The sequence below is a fragment of the Carassius gibelio genome, chromosome B8, assembly GCF_023724105.1.
Source record: "Carassius gibelio isolate Cgi1373 ecotype wild population from Czech Republic chromosome B8, carGib1.2-hapl.c, whole genome shotgun sequence".
Classification (NCBI taxonomy): Eukaryota; Metazoa; Chordata; class Actinopteri; order Cypriniformes; family Cyprinidae; genus Carassius; species Carassius gibelio.
Window position 1 is genome coordinate 5,965,714 of NC_068403.1, and position 19,413 is coordinate 5,985,126.

The window sequence follows — 19,413 nt, forward strand, 5'->3', positions numbered from 1 at the left end:
TAGCGAGTCAGAATTTAGGTTTCAGTGAATAGTAAGCAGCAAAATTATGAAATAAGCGCTGCACCAATTCTATTTTCAGATGGCGGGCCAACTATATTTCTTGTATCTATTTCATCGCACTCAAACTATTTTAATCATCAGTCCTTGAGCTTGCTATATGTCTGTATCTTTGTGCTAATCAGACTACAGCGTCATTGACATATGCTAACTCTCTATTGGAAACGGCTGAGTGAGTTTCTGCCCACGTGCAGCATTTCAATTCATTCATTTCTGAAATTCTATTAGGCTTTGGATGCTGCAGACATATTAGCTTGTGTAGACATCAGAATCTCTCTTGGGTTTGGAACAGAGTTATTAAGCGTGTGTGAGATTGTGTTAACATACTTAATGATGCTCCAGTTGGGCTCCACGCTGATTATGGTTGGATCTTCGGAGTAAATGTAATGCGTAACGCTGGTGACTTCGGCCTTGTCAATTAACAGCTTGACAGATGAAGCACCAGAACCTGATGCTGAGGGTGGCGTCACACACACTATCTCACGCACTGTTCTCCTGTTGGAACAAAACATGACGTTTTATTAAACAAAGAATCAAAGCCTGACTACATAAACAGCCTAAACCGTCTCAGAACCATCAAAACAGACCAGCTTAACCATCTTGCCCAGGCTGGGAGACCAGCTAGCCATCTTAGACTGGTTTAAGCTGTTTCTGAGATGGCTGAGAGGACCTCTAATGTGTTGTGGATGCTGGTTTCTAGCATGACTAGACCAGAATGAACCAGTCTAAACTTGAATGGAAAAAATGCTGGTCTTTTCTGCAATAAATTGCTACCAGACTGGGTTTAAATGCACCTTAATGTCAGATTTAATGGTCTAGAACAAATGAGTGTTTAATAATTACAGAAACTGCATATTTCAGAGAAAAATGGAATCGGAAGTAAAAAAAAAAAAATTCTAGCCAAAACCGAATCACAAGTTGGATAAAAAAAATACAAATAGTTTTAAAAGAATAATTTTTTCATCCTCTATTTCTGTAGTCATTAAATGTTCAAATATTAATTTACAATGATAAATTGAATGATTAAGTGTGTGTGTGTGTGTGTGTGTGTGTGTATGTGTATATATATATATATATATATATATATATATATATATATATATATATATATATATATATATATAACTTAATAAATGAATATTTTAATAATCACTGTAGTCACTGAATATTTATTAAATATATATTTTAATATTTAATGGATATTTAATGACTACAGTGCTGACTGATTGACTGAAATGGAAAAACTTTTTTTTATTTACTTTTTTTATGTTTACATATGTTTTTTTTTGTCCCAGTAAGATAGACCAGATTCACCAGCTGAGTTTAGTGAACCAGTCTAAACCAGGTCTTTTTAGCCAGGAACTGATAACATTTCACAATTTATATCTTCTAAGCAGATGTTTCTCCATTTTGATCACCACACAGCTCGCTAAAAATCACAACTAGCAATGCAAAACTTCCTGGCACAGGAGCATGTGGACATATTTGAGGACGGCCACGAACGTTCATCCGATTTCATGTGAATATGACGGATCTCGCTTCCTCCAAAGCCCAACTGTATCCCACAGATGCCGAGGGACCCAGATGTGATCCTCGCCGGAAGATCCGGTTAAGAGCTGACAGAAACGCTGCTCACCTGACAAACAGACACTGTTCCTGGGCCAAAAACACGGTCACGTTGCTCCCGGCGTCCAGATGTCGGCCTGAGATAGTCAGCCTGGTCCCGCCGGACACGGGTCCCTTCTCCGGCCGCACCCGGTTAAAACTCGTAGTCTAGAGGGACGAGAAAAGCAGCGCTAACTTACGAACAGATGGAGCTCACGAAGCGCGATACGGACGCTCAAGCGTGCGCTTGTTTTCCTCTTTCCTGTACTACATGAAGAGATTACACTCATCACTGTAATAGAAATGTCCTGTTTGCTCTCGCCCCGTGCAGGGCTCGTTTGTTTCAACGCAGGACCTGTCAGGCGCCGTCCTCTTGCAGTAATTAGTTGCATACCTGTGTAATTGGTCAGAGTGCGTGTTTTCATTTGCTTTACCCTTCTGCACGACTGAAGCTGCCTGGACGCTATTGATTAGATGTTGAGGGAATCCAGGCAGGGTCATCCATTTATATGTGTGTGTGTGTGTGTGTGTTTGCGTGTAAAGCTCCTGGGCTCGGGATAATAGACTAATGCCCTATTCCTGCTGGGCACCACTTAAAACTCAGCAGGGAGGAAGGGGTAATTGTGTAATTCTTTACATCCCCCTTTCCTTCAACTATATTATCACATGGGCTCCACCAGTTGATTTGATTGGCTAACGGGATGGAGGAGTGGGAATCCTAACGATTCATCGGTTTCACGTGCAAAATCGGATTGGCTGAGTCTCAAAGGATGGATTTGTATTGATTAGTTGCGCATAAACCACTACAAACAAAATGTTAGCAGCGATAAGGGAATCAATATGAAAAGAATGATTAAAATATAACCGCTATGTGTAAAATAGAAGGCAGAAGCCTCTCCGGGCCAGTCAGGTGCCGTTTTGTCATCACATTTAATATTCTATAAATTCACACAGAGCTTAGAAATTATAAGGCTTTTTTCTGACAGAAATGGAATCATTAATTAAAATGAAAATTGAAAAAGTAAAATAATAAATCTAAATTTTCTTTCCAGTTAAAAAATACATTTGTCTTTAAATATTTGTAGATAAAAACTGTTAAAATTCTAAAAGTTGAATGAAAGAAAAATGTTTTTGTTATTCTAAATAATGGTAAAATAATAAATAAAATAAAAAATATTAATTATGAATTAATACTAAAATGGTAAATAAATAATATAAAGGATAAAGATGCAGATTTAAAACATATTTAAAATTATACATAACTTAATGAATAAATAAATCACTAGAAGACAAGAAAAACAAAGAAATACAGGACGTACCACAAAAGAGTACATCTGAGACGACTGGGTTCGATACTCAGCGCTGCAGTCACCGATACAGAGCTCCACCGGACCACCAGGGGGACTCGACATCAGAGACTCCTCCATATCACACACAATCCTGCAGGACAAGAACAAACACAGAAATCACTCTCGCACTGGGCACTGTCCAAAAACCAGTTCAATTTAAAGGGATAGTTCACCCAAAGATGAAAATGTGATGTTTATCTGCCTACCCTCAAAGACGTAGGTGACTGTTTTTTCAGTAGAACACAAACTGAGATTTTTAACTGAAACCGTTGCAGTCTGTCAGTCTTATAATGCAAGTGGATGGGAATCACGGCTAAAACATACAATAAAACACACACGCAAAAAAAAGTACACAAACAAAACCAAATGAAACCTTGCGGCTTTGATACATTGATGTTTAAAGACACAAAACGATCGGTCTGTGCAAGAAACTGAACAGTATTTATATAATTTTTTACCTCTCATTCACGCAATGTCCAAACTGTGCGAACTCTCCAAAGCGCGTCCTCCTGAGCTCCATACTGTTCAGTTTTTTTGCACAGACCGATTGTTTTGTGTCTTTACACATCAATGTATTGTCACGAGCCACAGGGTTTAATTTGGTTTTGTTTGTGTCGGGTTTTTTTTCTGTGTGCTTTATTGTATTTTTTAGCCGTGATTCCCATCAACTTACATTATAAGACTGACAGACTGCAACAGTTTGAGTTAAAAATCTCAGTTTGTGTTCTACTGAAGAAACAAAGTCAGCTACATCTTGGATGCCCTGGGGGTAAGCAGATAAACATCACATTTTCATCTTTGGGTGAACTATCCCTTTAAATAGCAACACATGAAGCATAACCCACCTCTCAGCACTGATGTATTCAGACTGAGCAGGGTTGCAGCGAACTCCCGCCACGCGCACATGAGTGATCTCTCGAACCTGAAGCCCCAGATTCTCTCCTTCGATGGTCACGCGTGTGCCGCCCTCCTTCGGCCCCGTCAGTGGCCGGATCTATAAAGACAGAGAAGACAGCTTCTTATTGGAGGATATAAAAGAAACAAATTCTAAGAGCGTTAAAGGTCATCACGTTGAAAGGTGCAGTCTGGGATATTTGTCATGTAGGAGGATTGTCTATTTCAGTTGTGCTGTTAACCATACTTTGAGGGACAATTTATGAAAAATGACATATGGCTACAAAAGTCAGACAAAACATCTTTTGAGGACACCTTTAATGAAGAAAAAGGTATATAGAAAACTTTTAATAAATGAAAATAAATACACGCATTTTGATTCTAAAAATAGTAAATTACTAATATATTAAACATTTTTACATACTAATGATAGATTGATGATTAAATAAATCATACAGATAAATAATGATAAATGAATGTTTGTTTAGAAAATGAATGAATGAATATTTGCAAACTGCAAAATGTTACAAAGGTAAAGATAAATAAATAAATATGTTCTAATTTAAAAAAAAAAAAAAAGGTAACCAAATGGGATAAAAAGACATTCAAGAATAAATAAATAATAAAGATAAAAAACTTAATTAAATAATTGGAACTCTAAAAATTTAAACAATTGAAGTAAACAATAAAGAAAAAAATATTATAATTTAATAATATTAAAAAACAAATGCTGTCAAATGATTAATCACGAACATTGCATCCAAAATAAAAGTTTTTGTTTACATAATGTCTATACTGTGTAGATTTATTATGTATATATAAATAAACACACATGCATTTATATATTAAAGAAAAATGTTGTTTATATATTAAATATATTTATATCTAATATAAATTACAATAATATGAATATATAAATGTATAAATGTAAATATTAAAAAAATATATACTGTATGTGTGTCTATTTATATATATACACAGTGCACATTCATATATTTTGTAAACAAAATTATTATTTTGGATACAATTAATCTTTTGACAGCACAAAAAAAAGTAAAAACTTAAAAAAATAAATAAAGATGAATAAGCAAAAAAAGAAAAAAAAAAGATTTATAATAAAATAATAATATTATGAGACCACTTTCATGCTTGACAGATAAATATAATAAAATGACTTTCATTCTTGACAGAAATTATTTACCACCTACTCAGTGTCCCTAACATAATTCATGTATTTCCTCGCCGTTTACTTTAATGTTTTAGTCAGGGCTCATCAGAACACAAGGATGGCTTTCACATGACATGTGTGTATTACCTTAGTGATTCTGGGATGGCTGCAGCGTACGTTGCGGCGTCCAAGATGCATCCAGTTGTGTTCGGGTGATGGACAGTGTTGCTTCAAGAGACACTTCTTATCGGCCAAACACCAGCCACACTCAAACTTGCTGTCTGCCTTCAGACAGAGTCCACAGCTGTCCCTCTGAGCTTCACACTTATACAGGAGAGCTGCGTACACACACACACACACAGAGTGAGAATATAGCCGTACTCTCAGCTGGGCAGTTAAACGCAGGCCATGTTTGGAGTGGTGCCAGCTGTGCAGTGCCAATCGATAATTGAACTGTAAGGGGAAGGTAGCCGAGGCGAAACCCACGCCTGCTTTCACTGTGCCGTGATTCATGTGCTGCCCACACACACTAATAACTCTGACCCGAGGCCTCGAGGAAGCAGAAAACCAAGGCGTTCTGCTGTAGTGGGTGTAGAGGTTCAATTCTATACACGATGGCTCTATTCCAAACTCTAGTGAGCTCACTCGCTGGTTATTATCTATACAGACAGCATCCAAACAGATATAGAACCGCAAGTGAGTGATTTGAAATGTTGGTCACAGGTAGCAACTCATTTTTAGTTTAGAGACTAAACATATGCTTAGCTTATTAAGTGTTTTTTAATTAAACATTTTTCAGTAGTGAATAAATATATTTGTATTAAAAAAAACTAAAAATAACCCCATCTAGAAGCAAATAATGTATATAAAAAAATCATTGAATGTTTAAAAGTGTCAGTAAGACACAATGTTCATAGTATAGAAAATCTGGAAATATTGACAGATTTTTTTTTATATTTAGACAATTTCATATTCAAGCTTATGAGGCATCCACTTTTGCTGCCTATTTTTTGTAACAATATTTATATTAAAAATAGGATTAAAATTAGTAGTTACTAAAATTAGTGCTGTCAAATGATTAATCACATCCAAAATAAAAGTTTTTGTTGACATAATATATGTGTGCCGTGTATATTTACACACGCATGCATGTATATATTTCAGAAAAAAATATGTTATATTTATCTATTAAATATATTTATCCATAATATTGATTATGAAAATATAAACACAGACACGTATTATTTTATATTGTCTAAATATATATATTGTATGTGTGTGTATTTATATATACATAATATATATACACAGAAAATAAACATATATTATGCAAACAAACATGTTTATTTTGGATGTGATTAATCGCGATTAATCATTTGACCGTATTAATAAAAGTATAATATTTCTAAATACAGTATTTTATATTATATTAGATTATGGGGTTTAATATTTTATGATATTACACATATAGGCATTTAAAATATAAAAATATATCAATAACAAAATATAACATTAAATGCGTCATAATAATATAATACACTTATATTATATTTTAATAATATATTTATAAATATAAAATAAATAAATATGAAATGTTATGGAATATTTAATTGTATTATAATTGAGTTTATAATAAAATTAAATAAAATATTAAATACAATTTGATATTTAACTTAATATAGATTTTTAGTTTTATGTGCACTTAAAATATTAAAAACAATAATAATGATATAACAAAATAACATAATATTTATAAATATTTGCACAATATTTGACCTTACATACTTTGTCTGCCATCTCGGACAAAAATCTTCACATTTTGGGATTTTCTACTTGAAAAAGAATACAAGTCATGGTGGTTTAGATTTTAGGCCAAAATGAGGTATCTTTGATGGTAGCTGTGGGAAGGTGGATCTCAAGGCTAAATTGGCCATCTGAGCTCAGAATGACAGGCCACTGAAAACACGATCACGGCCTAATAAACACACAACACCAATAATTTAGCACAGAGATTGTATATCTGCAGACACACAGTGAGCTGTGACTTTCTATTCCTCCCTTGCTTCTGAAAGCACTCTGTAATAGCACACCTGATGAAGTTCTCCTCTAGAGATATATATATCGACTCCAGGAGGTCTTTCCACTCTTACTACTCAAAGTGCTCAGAGTAAATGCAAACGGACAGCGGTGTGGACGGGTTCAAAGCTAACGGACACGGACTCCACACCATCCTCTGCAGTAATGTGAGGTTATATAAGGCTAAAGCAGGCAGGCGCCCTGTTATCAATCAAATAGATCACGGCGACTGAGAGAACACCTGACTAACTAAGTGTGTTTGAACATAGATAAAGTAAAATCAAATAAAAGATGCATTAAGTTTTACTTTACACAAAGGTAACACTTCCCAAATCAAGAGGACACAGGGAATGTCGATAAAATATGAACTTAAAGAGGACAGCTTCAATATGTCTTCTCCTTAGCTTTAGAAATGCCAGGTGAAGTGTGAGATTTCTTACCTCGCGTGGTTGACGGCTTGTCGATGGGAAAGTCACCGTCCCATACGATGGAGAAATCCACAGGCAGGTCTCCCATCTCATTCCCTTCATACCAGTACTGTGGGAAACAGCAACAGAAACAACATCTATATCAGAATAAAAGGGTTTATGCTCTCTTACAAAGCTTACATGATTACATCTTCTTTAGCCATAAGAAAAATGATCGTTTGTAGACTCAATAGCACTCGTGGCAAAATATGCCCAATCACCACTGACATCATGTGAATGTCTCAAGAGACGATTACAGATGAAGATGATGTGATCGTGTCGCTTTGTCCACCAGCCCTGCTCAGAATTAATTCTGATGGCATCATTCCTGACCCAATGGAAATGAACTTAAACCCAGATCTAGAATTTTCTGCACACGCCACAGCACTCCTGGAAAAAACACGGCCAATCACGACTGACATCATCTGGACATCACACCGACAGAGATGATGACAACACAAGCGCGTTTCTGTTGCTCTATCCACAAGCACTCATTTCATTGCTGATGAGGCCACACCAGGAAAAAGAAAGAGAACAAGAGTTTCAATGACTTCTTATCCTCTTTTCTCATCAAACACTGACTTTTTTTTGTTGTTGACAGCCACAATATATATTTACATTTAGATTTTTGTTTTGCAAAGAGACCTACAAATGGGGAAATTGGAAGCAATCAAAATCAACGAAAGGGCAATAATATTATATATATGGGGGGGGGGGGATTTTTAATGAATCAAGAAATGCAATGCATAAAATTTTTATTAACTGATATTAAAAATAAATGACACACACACAGTTAGTTAGCTGCTATATATATCACAGTTATCATCAACATCAAATTAAATGTACTGAAGTGATTTCACATACAAAAAATATTCAATGCAAGTAAACTGTCTACTTTGAAGAGCCCCACAGATGGGAAATCAAAAATTACCTGTATTACAGTGTATGATGTAGCTGTCCATCTGTGTAAACAATGTACAAAGTAATTAAACCAAAAAGTACACGATTTATAAAGATATTGGCTTCTAAAGTAAGGAGTCGACTCTGAATCGCTGAAACGAGTCGTTATAGATTTCAAATCTTTTGCCCATCTCTATGTACGTCACTAGGAACACTTTGCATAATAATCTCCGCCTGCCGTCTTGGGAGAAACGGAACTCTGACCTGTCCCACCCCCCCACACAGACGCTCTGTTTAGTGTGAGAGCATCATGTCAAGGAGACAGTGTGTTTTTAATTGTAAAGGCAAGTTTGTTTTATTTTCACTGCCAAAGAATGAAAATCAGAAGAACCAATGGCTAAAATTCATTTTTACCACAATACCAGAGCAGTACAACAATCCCTTTTTGTTGTGTTCACAACATTTCACTGATGACTGCTTTTCTAATCTTGGTGAGTACAAGGCGGGATTTTCAAAGCGTTTGGCCATAAAAGAGGGTTCATTACCAACTTTATTTAGATCAACAAGCATCTCCGAATCACAAAGCGAAGTATGATTATGAAGTTATGTGTTTGTTTTCTCCCGAGCGTCTTATCAGTATGTGCGCTGTCTGCAGCCTTTATCTGCGCTGATCTTCATTTACAAACACGTCATTAAAATGAACTGTAACTCCGTGAATACTCAACGAAGAGACATGAGAGAGATATCTATAGAAAGCTTGACATGTCTACTTTAAACCTAAACTAGTGCTGCCGAAAACAGATATTCTGTGACAGTAATCCATATGAAAACAACGCGATGTTAGTGTTTCACGTCTCCCTTCATTATATCTAATGTGACCACGCCCCTGCGCTGAATGCGCTATTCAGATTCAAACTGAAGCGCGTGGCTTGAATACACCCACACAGAAGAAAAAGCAGCGAGACTGTTCAAGTTTTTTATTTTACTGTTTGCTTCGCGATGAGAGGAATAAGACATAATTCACCCCAAACAGATGCTAACGCATTGTTTACCGTGGAGTTGTGTGCGGAACAACCAATCAAAACTATGTCAGTTGACCAATCAGAACACAGTATGCTACCGAAAGGTGGGGTTTAAGGAAGCTGAATCTTTTGAACAGCTTCGCGCGAACCGTTTGGGGATCTCTGAGAAATGAGGTAATTTTAAAATGATATTTTGACCAAATGACAATGTTTTTAAACCTTGGATGGATTTAAACCTAATGTACAGGACTTGTAAACAGTGATAGGAAGCTTAGAATTTTCATCTTACTGGCTCTTTAATATTTCAATTCATTTTTATGAAAATAATGTCAAAATGTGTTGAAATAATTTTCCAACATACTTATTCTGATCTGTACTTTAGTGTTGGGCGATATGGTAATTTTACAAATCGTGATATCGTCAGCCCATGAGATCGACGATACATTATTTATATTATTGTGCATGGGTGGAGCAAGAGAGGGACTCTTTGTGCTTTTCATAGCATAACTATTTGGTGTTTTAAACCGCGCAGAGAGCCTATGAAATCACCAATAATCTAAAAAATACTTTCAAACATACTGATAAACTGATGTTAATTATAATACAGTATTTAAAACAGCTAGTTCATATATAGTCGGACACAACTGTCATCTCCCTTGTCCTGTGACAAATCTGCCGTATCTGCACAAGGAAGTTATCAGTCTAAATGTTCTGCAAAATCAGTCAACGGTGAAAATCAATTAGATTTCATTAAAAGTCCAACAGTTTAACACTAATATTGGACATAAACGAACACGTCAAATATGAAGTATTCAAAACAGGTAAGTTCATATATTTGGAGTAAAGTTGAATTGAACTGACGAATCAGTCATACAGTGCTCCGGACCACGCGCCTCATGACGAGCTCGACGCACCGCCACAGAAACAAGAATGAGATGCATTCTAACATGACTTTAGCATTAAACTAAGTCAGTGAGGGCTCGTTTAAAATAGTGCACACGTATAGGCCGTTCAGATTACTTGTTAAAGTGCAATGAAATATTTTATACTGTATATGCAGACGATTGTAACGGCCAAAACTATGTATTTTGGCATCACATTATAGTGGAGTGTGCATGAAAATAATAAGGCGGCAGAGCGAACTTAACATCCACAGTGGTTCTCATGCAGTCTTTCTACGTAATCACCACATAGTGAGTGTTATACATTAAGTGATCAGTCTTTAAGAGAAGGACTATGTGAGAACCACTATGGATGATAAATTCGCTCTGCCGCCTTGTTATTATTTTGTCTTTACTTTATTTGTAATCCATGAAAGAGATAATCTCTCATGTTTGAGAAGAGTGTGTTGCCGTGTACCAGCCATTAAATGTAAATAAGTGTGTGACACCAACACTTTATTTTCTATCTCTTTCATTTTCATGGATTTAACGATTTTTCAGAGTCAAAATGGACTTTTTTAGCAACTACAGACTCTAATCCTCGTTTGCGCGTGCTATGTGTGTGTGTGTGTGTGTGGGGGGGGGGGGGGTTCTGAAGTGAAATAGCTGGGGAGTTTAATAGCCGAATAATAATAGGCCACCTAATAAAAATAAAAGTAACAATAGTTATTGTTATTATTATTATTATTATAGGAGAATGAGCCTAATAGCGTCCTGACTATCAACAGAGACATCTGCTTACGTCGATATCACTGACTATTGTCGATACACGATACGATCGTCTATCGGCACAACCCTACTGTACTTATACAAAAGATGTGACCATAGCATTTTTTTTGGGGGGGGGCTATTTAAATGATTAAAAACTTTCCTGACAAATGAGTAAAACCTAGTATTTTGAAGGATAGAGGCAAAGATTGTTAAAGATTTAAAATGACCATTAATTAGCATTCTGGGGCTGCACAGTGATCTTTAAATAGTCTTTTAATGTCATCGTATTGATTCTGGTTGTAAATATGCCTGACAAAATTTGAAGTATATGAACTGTTGTTTTACTGAATTACATTTTAGTGGGTGTCTTCTATAAATCATGGTCAAATTGTATTATAGTCCATTGTTTGCTCACGGGACACATTTTAATGTACAGGGGAATTGCTGGGGAAAAGCGGTATTACATTTTGTACTTTGATGGTTGAAAACCCCTTTAACTATATATATATATATATATATATATATATATATATATATATATATATATATATATATATATATATATATACACACACAAACACACACAGTAACATAAATACTGAAAACCTGCTCATTAAGTCTTGCTATGGCGTGTCTCCAGCATGTGGCTGCAGATCGTCAGGTGCAGCAGAAAGCAGGTGACAGTGGTTTTTACTGTCTGGGTTTTAATTAGCAACACAGAGAGCACTTAGCCAACGCAACCCTGAGAGAATATCACTGATCAGACGCATCGATCGGTGGCTGCTTGCTTAAGAGACTTCAAGACCAGATGAGAAGTCCAAGAGAACTCGAGTAAACCTATCAGAGCGAAGAAGCTCTGACTTCAGCGTTATGAACCGCCAAGACCGCACTATAACTTTGTTTCTCTGATAAACATGAGATCATCATGCCATTTGAAAGAACTACGAAAACACTCAAGAGACTAATCAGTTCAGCACATGGTTTAATTCAGTGCAAAATACAACACACTTTTTGCACTGAATGCAAATTGGCTTTATATACATACAAATGGTTTTCTGGATGATTTATGCAGAAATCTGCTTCATTAAAGCACCCAAATTTGTTATAGCATGTGGTGTTTTAGTGCAAAACCTGCAACTTAAAATGGCAGGTAATGCATTGCATTAAACATGAAAAACTGAAATAAGCACTTCTAAAATGTCCACTAGTAATTTTGTTTTATTTACAAATATAATTTTTTTAACAGTGCAAAGCAACATAGCCAACTTACAAATAAACAGCGCTTAAACAGCATTCTTAATGCATTCTCCCTCAGCATTGAACTGCACTGCATTTATTTCCATTTATGGCCAAACCAAAATCTATTTTGGAAAAAAAAGCGCAAGAACACCCAGCCTCGATGAAACCTCATGCCTCGGCCGGTCATTAGGGCCGATTGAAACGTCAGCTGCTACATCAGCGTTCATTCAGCCATACAGCCCAGATAAATCACAACAGAGAAAACAAGCGCTGCCACATCGCTCCTCAGCCGTCCGAGAGGCCCTGAAGAGTGGAAAATGGCCCTCGGTGGTGTGTGCGGTAAAGCCCGAGTCTTTCTGCAGCTGTTCTGGGGGGGAGGGGGGATATCTGAGAGGAACTCAAGCAAGCTCTGCTGTGGAAAAGGTGGTGAAAAGCTGAACTAAACCTCACTCAACCTGTTGACTCCAGGCACCCAGCAGCCATACACCTCTGAGACAGCTGCTGGGGTCTTAATTGAGGTCAATTACAGGCAACCCGCATACTGGCATACAGGTCGCAGAGGTCACGGCTTCAACATCATTAACTTATCTTGGAATTTGTTGGGCTGTTATGCACTCAAGCTAAAAGGCCTTTGGACTAATGCATTTCATATAATGGTGCAAAAATCACAGACATTTCAAACAATGTATTTACATAGAGCAGGTCCGTAAATGTCTGCATTCAACAAATTATCGCATTCTTTCTAGCTAGTTAATTTCATTTAATAGGATGAAACGAGCATTACGGATGTGTAAACATTTTGCATAATAACTATTTGCATAATAAAAGTTACATGAACAATGCATGAAAGAGGCCTAATGAGAGACTTTTTAATAAATCTTTTTAAATTGTGTTTTCTGAAAATAAAAAACATCTATGAACACAAAACAAGAAAATAACAATAACATTGCATATAGCCTTTGCTCGTGCTTACGAAAACTGTGAGATGCATCCTCAGATTTCTATAATATATATATATATATATATATATATATATATATAAAATCTTTAATATAATGTTTGTATCTGTATAAAAAAATTAATGGAATACTAAAATTATAAAAAATATTAAGATAAATAATAAATAACTTTGCAGCCTTACTTGAAAACTGCATTGACAATATATTTAATAATAATAAAAATGATATATATATATATGTGTGTGTGTGTGTGTGTATTATTATTTTTTATTTATTTATTTATTTATTTGCATGAAATTGATGTGTTTTCTTCTCTATTGCTTCTCCTGAGTTGAAAGGTTTGCTTTGAGGAGATTAGCCTGTGTGTGGAAATGGGTGGAAGTCTTTGTGTTTGCCCATACAATCCCGCTTATCTCTGCCAGTAGTGAATTGATTTTCCTCCAGCTTGTCTTTCCACTGTATCGCAGCATGTTATGTGTAGACAGCCTGGCCTGGTTCTGTCAGAGGCCTCACTGGAAATGACTGGCAAACGACAGCAAAGTAATCTTACCTCTAAAACCATCCTCAATTTACCAGCAGCCCTGAATGCAAAAAACAACCCAGGACGGGTGCTATCACAGGAATAAAGGCCATTTCCTCCATTTTGATTTAGCTTTGTACACATCCTTGGGGTACATTTCAATCCCGTTTACACTTTAATCAAAGGTTATAGTATCTGCTAGCGACACGTGGGTTTTTAAAGAGACCACTCTTAAAAATTGGTGTGCTCAATAATCCACTTATTGGAGCTAAGTTAATACGGTGCTACCGTTTATGGCAGCAGCGATGATGAATATCCGGAGATATTGACTCTTCACTGCTTCTCGAAAAGCAGTCTTCTCTTGAAATTAAGTGATTGCAATTAATTCAAGTGGAACTTGGTAGAACTAAGTATTTAGCCTTTAATAGGATTTTATTGTTTAAAAGATGTTTTCATAGACCTCATCTCTCCGGATACACCCGGCTCTAGTTGACCTGTCAATGGCGTCTTCTTCGAGTGACAGAATGAAAATCAATATATCTTAATGACAGAGGACCTGTACATTTAATTAAGTTACAAATTGAACAAGACTCAGCACAAAAAAAGACATAATGGCATCAATGGCACGAGCAGAATGAGCCTGCTGTGTGTGCGGCACTACTTTATGGTAACTTAATTATTGAATCATAGCTATCCCATTACTAACGACAGTCCAGTAATAACAGCATATAATTCACTTCACCGAATGTTGCGTCATGGGCTAATTTCTAGGTTGGGAGAGGGGAATTCTGGGTTATGATAAAAGATACAGCTTCTGTCAGTCCAACTATGATGTGATTCGGTTTGGTTGAGAGCCACTGGAAATAAATAATGGTATGAGCGGTTCTCTTAAAGCGAGGAGGATTAGGAAAGGTGGCCACATGGATGCGCAAGCAACACGCGTCACCATAAATGAGCTGAGCATGCTGACCTAAAGCATTTTTCTGGTGCATCGCTCTTGGAGGGATTTCTTCATTTGGAGGTTCTAGTGCAGCTGAGCCTCCTAATACACAGAGAAACACTCAGGGAGAAGTTAATGTGTTACATTACGACTGGGACATATACAGTGGATTGATCACCACATTAGTTGATAAATTTATTTTAATAAGACCCACCTGCTTCTGCACGGCAACCTAATAGCATTTAGAGTTTAAAGAAGCAAGCCTGTGACTGCACTGAAATGCCATGAACAAGTAACTGAAATTACTTAGAGAAACTTTTTTTTGGCCGTAGTCAGGCTCAAACTGTTCAACCCATGCAACCCAGGTGATCGTTAAAACGTGTTCCTCTCGGTAGTATGGCACAAAACGGCTAATGCCTGATTGAGCACTTGATGAGAATAATAGAATAATGAGGGTGGTTCAAAATGTCTGACAAAAATAACATATAAGTGTTTTTATTCAAAAAGCTTCCGCTACCCTGCATCGAGGATAATGGGGTTCTTTGTGAGGGCTCTCTCCATCAAGAGCCTGGTTCAGAACTTGGGCATTGTGTAAAAAAGGCCTTTGGCGGTGCGTTTCCCGGGTAACACGGCCGGCGCCTGTCGCTAAGGGGTCAGTGGCGCTTAGCAACACTTACGGCTCATGGACTCATTTGGAGTATTTTGCACACCTCTCTCTTCTTGGAAAAAAAGTGAATTTCTTTGGATTTCACTTCAGCCTAGCAAAAAGCACACCCATTACAGGCGTTTTTTTATGACTAAAATAAAATTAAAAAGTACACCGAGAAAGCAGGTGGTTATTATGTTCTGGCAGGGATGAGAACATTTATCTTTTTTTCTGTCAAGCAATGTACTATATGAGCAGATGATGCATCAAACCTATGTTCAAGCTAAAGCTGCTCATTAGTGATTCTTGAGTGCCATGCAACTGAAAAATGGTCAGCCTGGAACAAAGGAAATGGTCAAATATGACTGACATGCGGTCATAGGTTTAAAAATAAGTAAACAGTTGAACTAAAAACAACTGAAAATGTGGCTACGAAATATTTAAGTACCTTGTATTGTTTCCTGAGAGTAAATATTGTTCATTTCATAACTGATAATGAAATCTTTGGAAATATTAATGGACCAATAACATCGCCCTGAGGCACACCTTATTGAAATACCATATTTGTTTTTCTTTCACATGATTTGGTTGTTTATTATCATCATCAAGACTAGTGATTACCAAATAGTTGGTTAGCTTTGTCCAATCAACTTTTAGCATGCTATTACTTCACATTAAATGTTTCAACATGAACACAGTGTTTAACTAGGTAATTTCATTTTATTTTTTTGTTCACTTGCCCTGATTGTTTTTCATTTTCCACAAAGAAACCATGACTACATACCGACTGATTAATTTATTAGCTAGAACAATTAGCATGTTGTCATATTATTGCAACCATCAGCTTTCCCAGTAAAGTTATTTGTAGAGTATATGTGATGTTAAAGCCACACAATAGCAGCATTGTGAAAAACTGAAAAGGCAGCTGTCTGAATTCTAGGGTGAGGCAGGAACGGGAAATGCAAAATGCAGGGCCAGTTAACTTGATTTTTGTCAAAAATAATGACCCCTCAATTCCAGCATAAGTGAGAGACGTGCCCTAAGGGAGACCACTTATATCAAGATAAGAGCTGATTAACTAGCTGTAATACAACACCAATAGCTTGTGTGCCTTTGTCTTCAACACTGTGAGGTCAGGTATGGTATGGAAACTAATGTTAACAATTGCTGAAATTCCATGCTACAAAAAGGGTCATTCCATAAAAAAGTGATTTTTTAAAAAATAAGTGAATGGAGTTGAAAATAAACAAAATAAATAAACAAATTGAAAAATTCATTATTCACGAAAATCTATATAACAAATAATAAATAAAAATAATACAAACTATTAACAACAAAGAAAAAAAAATATTGTCCACTATAATCCACAATAAATACATTTATTTATTTGTCAGAAGTTAACTGATAATTCACTGAAATCCATTCACACCTATGAAATTCGTAAATAAATACAGAAAAGAAACAAAAGACTAAGTTCTATTGAGAAAAAATGACTGCAGCAAAAACATGATTGAGTACAAATCTGAGGTTGAACTGAAAGTTAAAAAAGCATAAGAGAGAGAACAATAACTACCAAAACCTTATCTTTTTTTTTTTGCTTCACCTACAAGTAAACGAACAGAGCAATTTGATTAACTTTTTTGAGTACGAGAAAAAAATAGCTGACCATTTCATACACGTTCTCAGGTGACGTGTAAACAGAAGTTGAAACTGATTGATTCGCCGCCGCCCATCCAAAGGCACTCACAATTTCATTAGCATGGACCCCATGGCCTCAAAGTCACCTGCCGTCGGCTCCCAGAAGACTATGCGGTGCCATTCGCCTTGACGGCCATATTGATTGATTCTCACTGCCTCGCGTGTGAGAGAGAGGACACGTGCTGAGGGAGGGAGTGGTGGACAGACGATGACTCTCCTGGGAGTCAGTGTAATCTGTATCAGGGTCTACGCTGATGTTCGATTGCTATTCAGGAAAGATGCATGTCATGAGAGAGATGATGTGCTTTTTCTTTACTGTGTCACTGCTAATCATACTATCAATTAATCTGTGCAGGTCCAGACCAACACAGATAATACAATGAGGTGAGAGACAAAGAGACTGAAGATAAAGGGGGGATGGGGGACGATGAGGAGAAACCGTGAGAACGCAAGGGTTTGGTTTCCCATCACAGTAAGGTAGAAACAAAGATCTCATCTAGAAACACTGCAGTCCAACCTTTCTGAGCAGGTTTAAGTTAGTTAAACTGTCAACATGAACTAGCCACCTACCTGAATCATGCAGCTCCATGCAGACCACAGAACACTACAAGTGAGCGACATCACTCCCATCAAAATTACTGATGTTAACCAATGAACAATCCACAAGGTTTATACAGGGCATGCAAACTAGGTGACAAATACTAACAAATCTATACTAGTTAGGACTATCATGACCAACATGATACTTATTTTCAAAAGAAAAAAAAGACAGCCATTGCAAGCTGACAATGAGAAAAAGAGGCACAAAACAAATGGTTTGTGTAGCATAAGAAATATACAAATGAGATTGTTCATCAAATTCGTTATTGCTTAATTTAAAATGTCAAAATAAATATATAAATAAATAAAAACAAAATTTTTCTATTTTAAATTTCTTTATAAATAATGTAAATGTTGATACATTACTGTTATTTTGAATTCATACTTTGAATTTATTTTACATTTTTCCAATTTTTATATATATATATATATAAAAAATAAATATATATTTATTTATTAGGGGTGTAACGGTACGTGTATTCGTACCGGACTGTTTCGGTACAGGGCTTTTGGTACGGTGCACGTGTGTACCCAATGACGGAATGCAATATTTTGTGTGCGGAACACAAGTACATTTTTGTGTTTCCAAACGAACATATTAAGTGGCGGAAGTCTCCGTGTTCAGCGCAAATCCCGCCCTTCAGCTGATTCTAAAGCCGGCGACACACTGGATTCGTGGCGAAAGCGTCTCAGCTGCATGTCGTGTCCGTTTTTAATTCGGCTCCCATGTTAACAGGTTAGAGCTTGCAGACTGCCTGTGTGAGATGCGCATCTCAGGCGCGCGTACATGCTAGAAATAGAACCAATGCCTATTTTTCACGCGACATGCGAGCGTGTTGGAAGCGTATCTAGGCAAAATTGATTAGGAAAATATGTTTATATGTCATTTTGTACACATAAATACAGATATAAATGTAATATAAAAAAATTTAATTAATAATTTTCAAATATTGCACCTGTCAAACAGTCTATTTTGCCATCAGTACTGTTGACGGTGTCCTTTATCAGTAGGCTTTATATTTATGCTCAACATGAAGTATAGATATTGTTGTGATGAAGACAAGAGCCTGGTCTGTCGGCGGTCTCCCTGTCACCTACAGCAGCAGGCACGGCACGATTCTGGTGAAGCAGGCCTACAAGCTGGGATTGGTTATGCTGCACTGTAATCATAGTTATTTATTTATATTTTTCATTATATTTTATTATATGATATTGGTTTGAGACTGAGAGTATTTTATTTAGTGGAGAACTTTGCAGCAGTATTTTATTTCTTATAATATTTTTATTTTATGTATATTTTATTAAAAAGAATTTTAAAAAAAGAGTGTATAGTAATAAACAACCTGCAGAGTTTAATGTTTGCATTTCTTTCCCTTACTGTACCGAAAATGAACCGAACTGTGACTTTAAAACCGAGGTACGTACCGAACCGTGATTTTTTGCATACTGTAACACCCCTAATATATATATATATATATATATATATATATATATATATATATATATATATATATATATATATATATATATATATATATATATATATATATATGCCTGGCCATGCTCTTACATAAACAAAACTTAGTCAGCAATTTAGGAATATATTTATGTCACGCTGTGT

At 36.2% G+C, this 19,413-nt stretch overlaps 1 protein-coding gene across 1 annotated transcript in view; it reads right to left on the reverse strand.

The window, feature by feature from the left end:
• Window positions 1-19,413, reverse strand: part of plxna3 (plexin A3) — a 157,109-nt gene that overhangs the window by 24,031 nt on the left and 113,665 nt on the right. The window contains exons 11-16 of the mRNA XM_052563751.1: window positions 7,590-7,686; window positions 5,221-5,411; window positions 3,857-4,005; window positions 2,982-3,102; window positions 1,694-1,830; window positions 385-552 (exon numbers count right to left, since the gene is read on the reverse strand). Coding sequence (XP_052419711.1) covers window positions 385-552; window positions 1,694-1,830; window positions 2,982-3,102; window positions 3,857-4,005; window positions 5,221-5,411; window positions 7,590-7,686 — 863 coding nt within the window. The remainder of the gene's footprint in view (window positions 1-384; window positions 553-1,693; window positions 1,831-2,981; window positions 3,103-3,856; window positions 4,006-5,220; window positions 5,412-7,589; window positions 7,687-19,413) is intronic.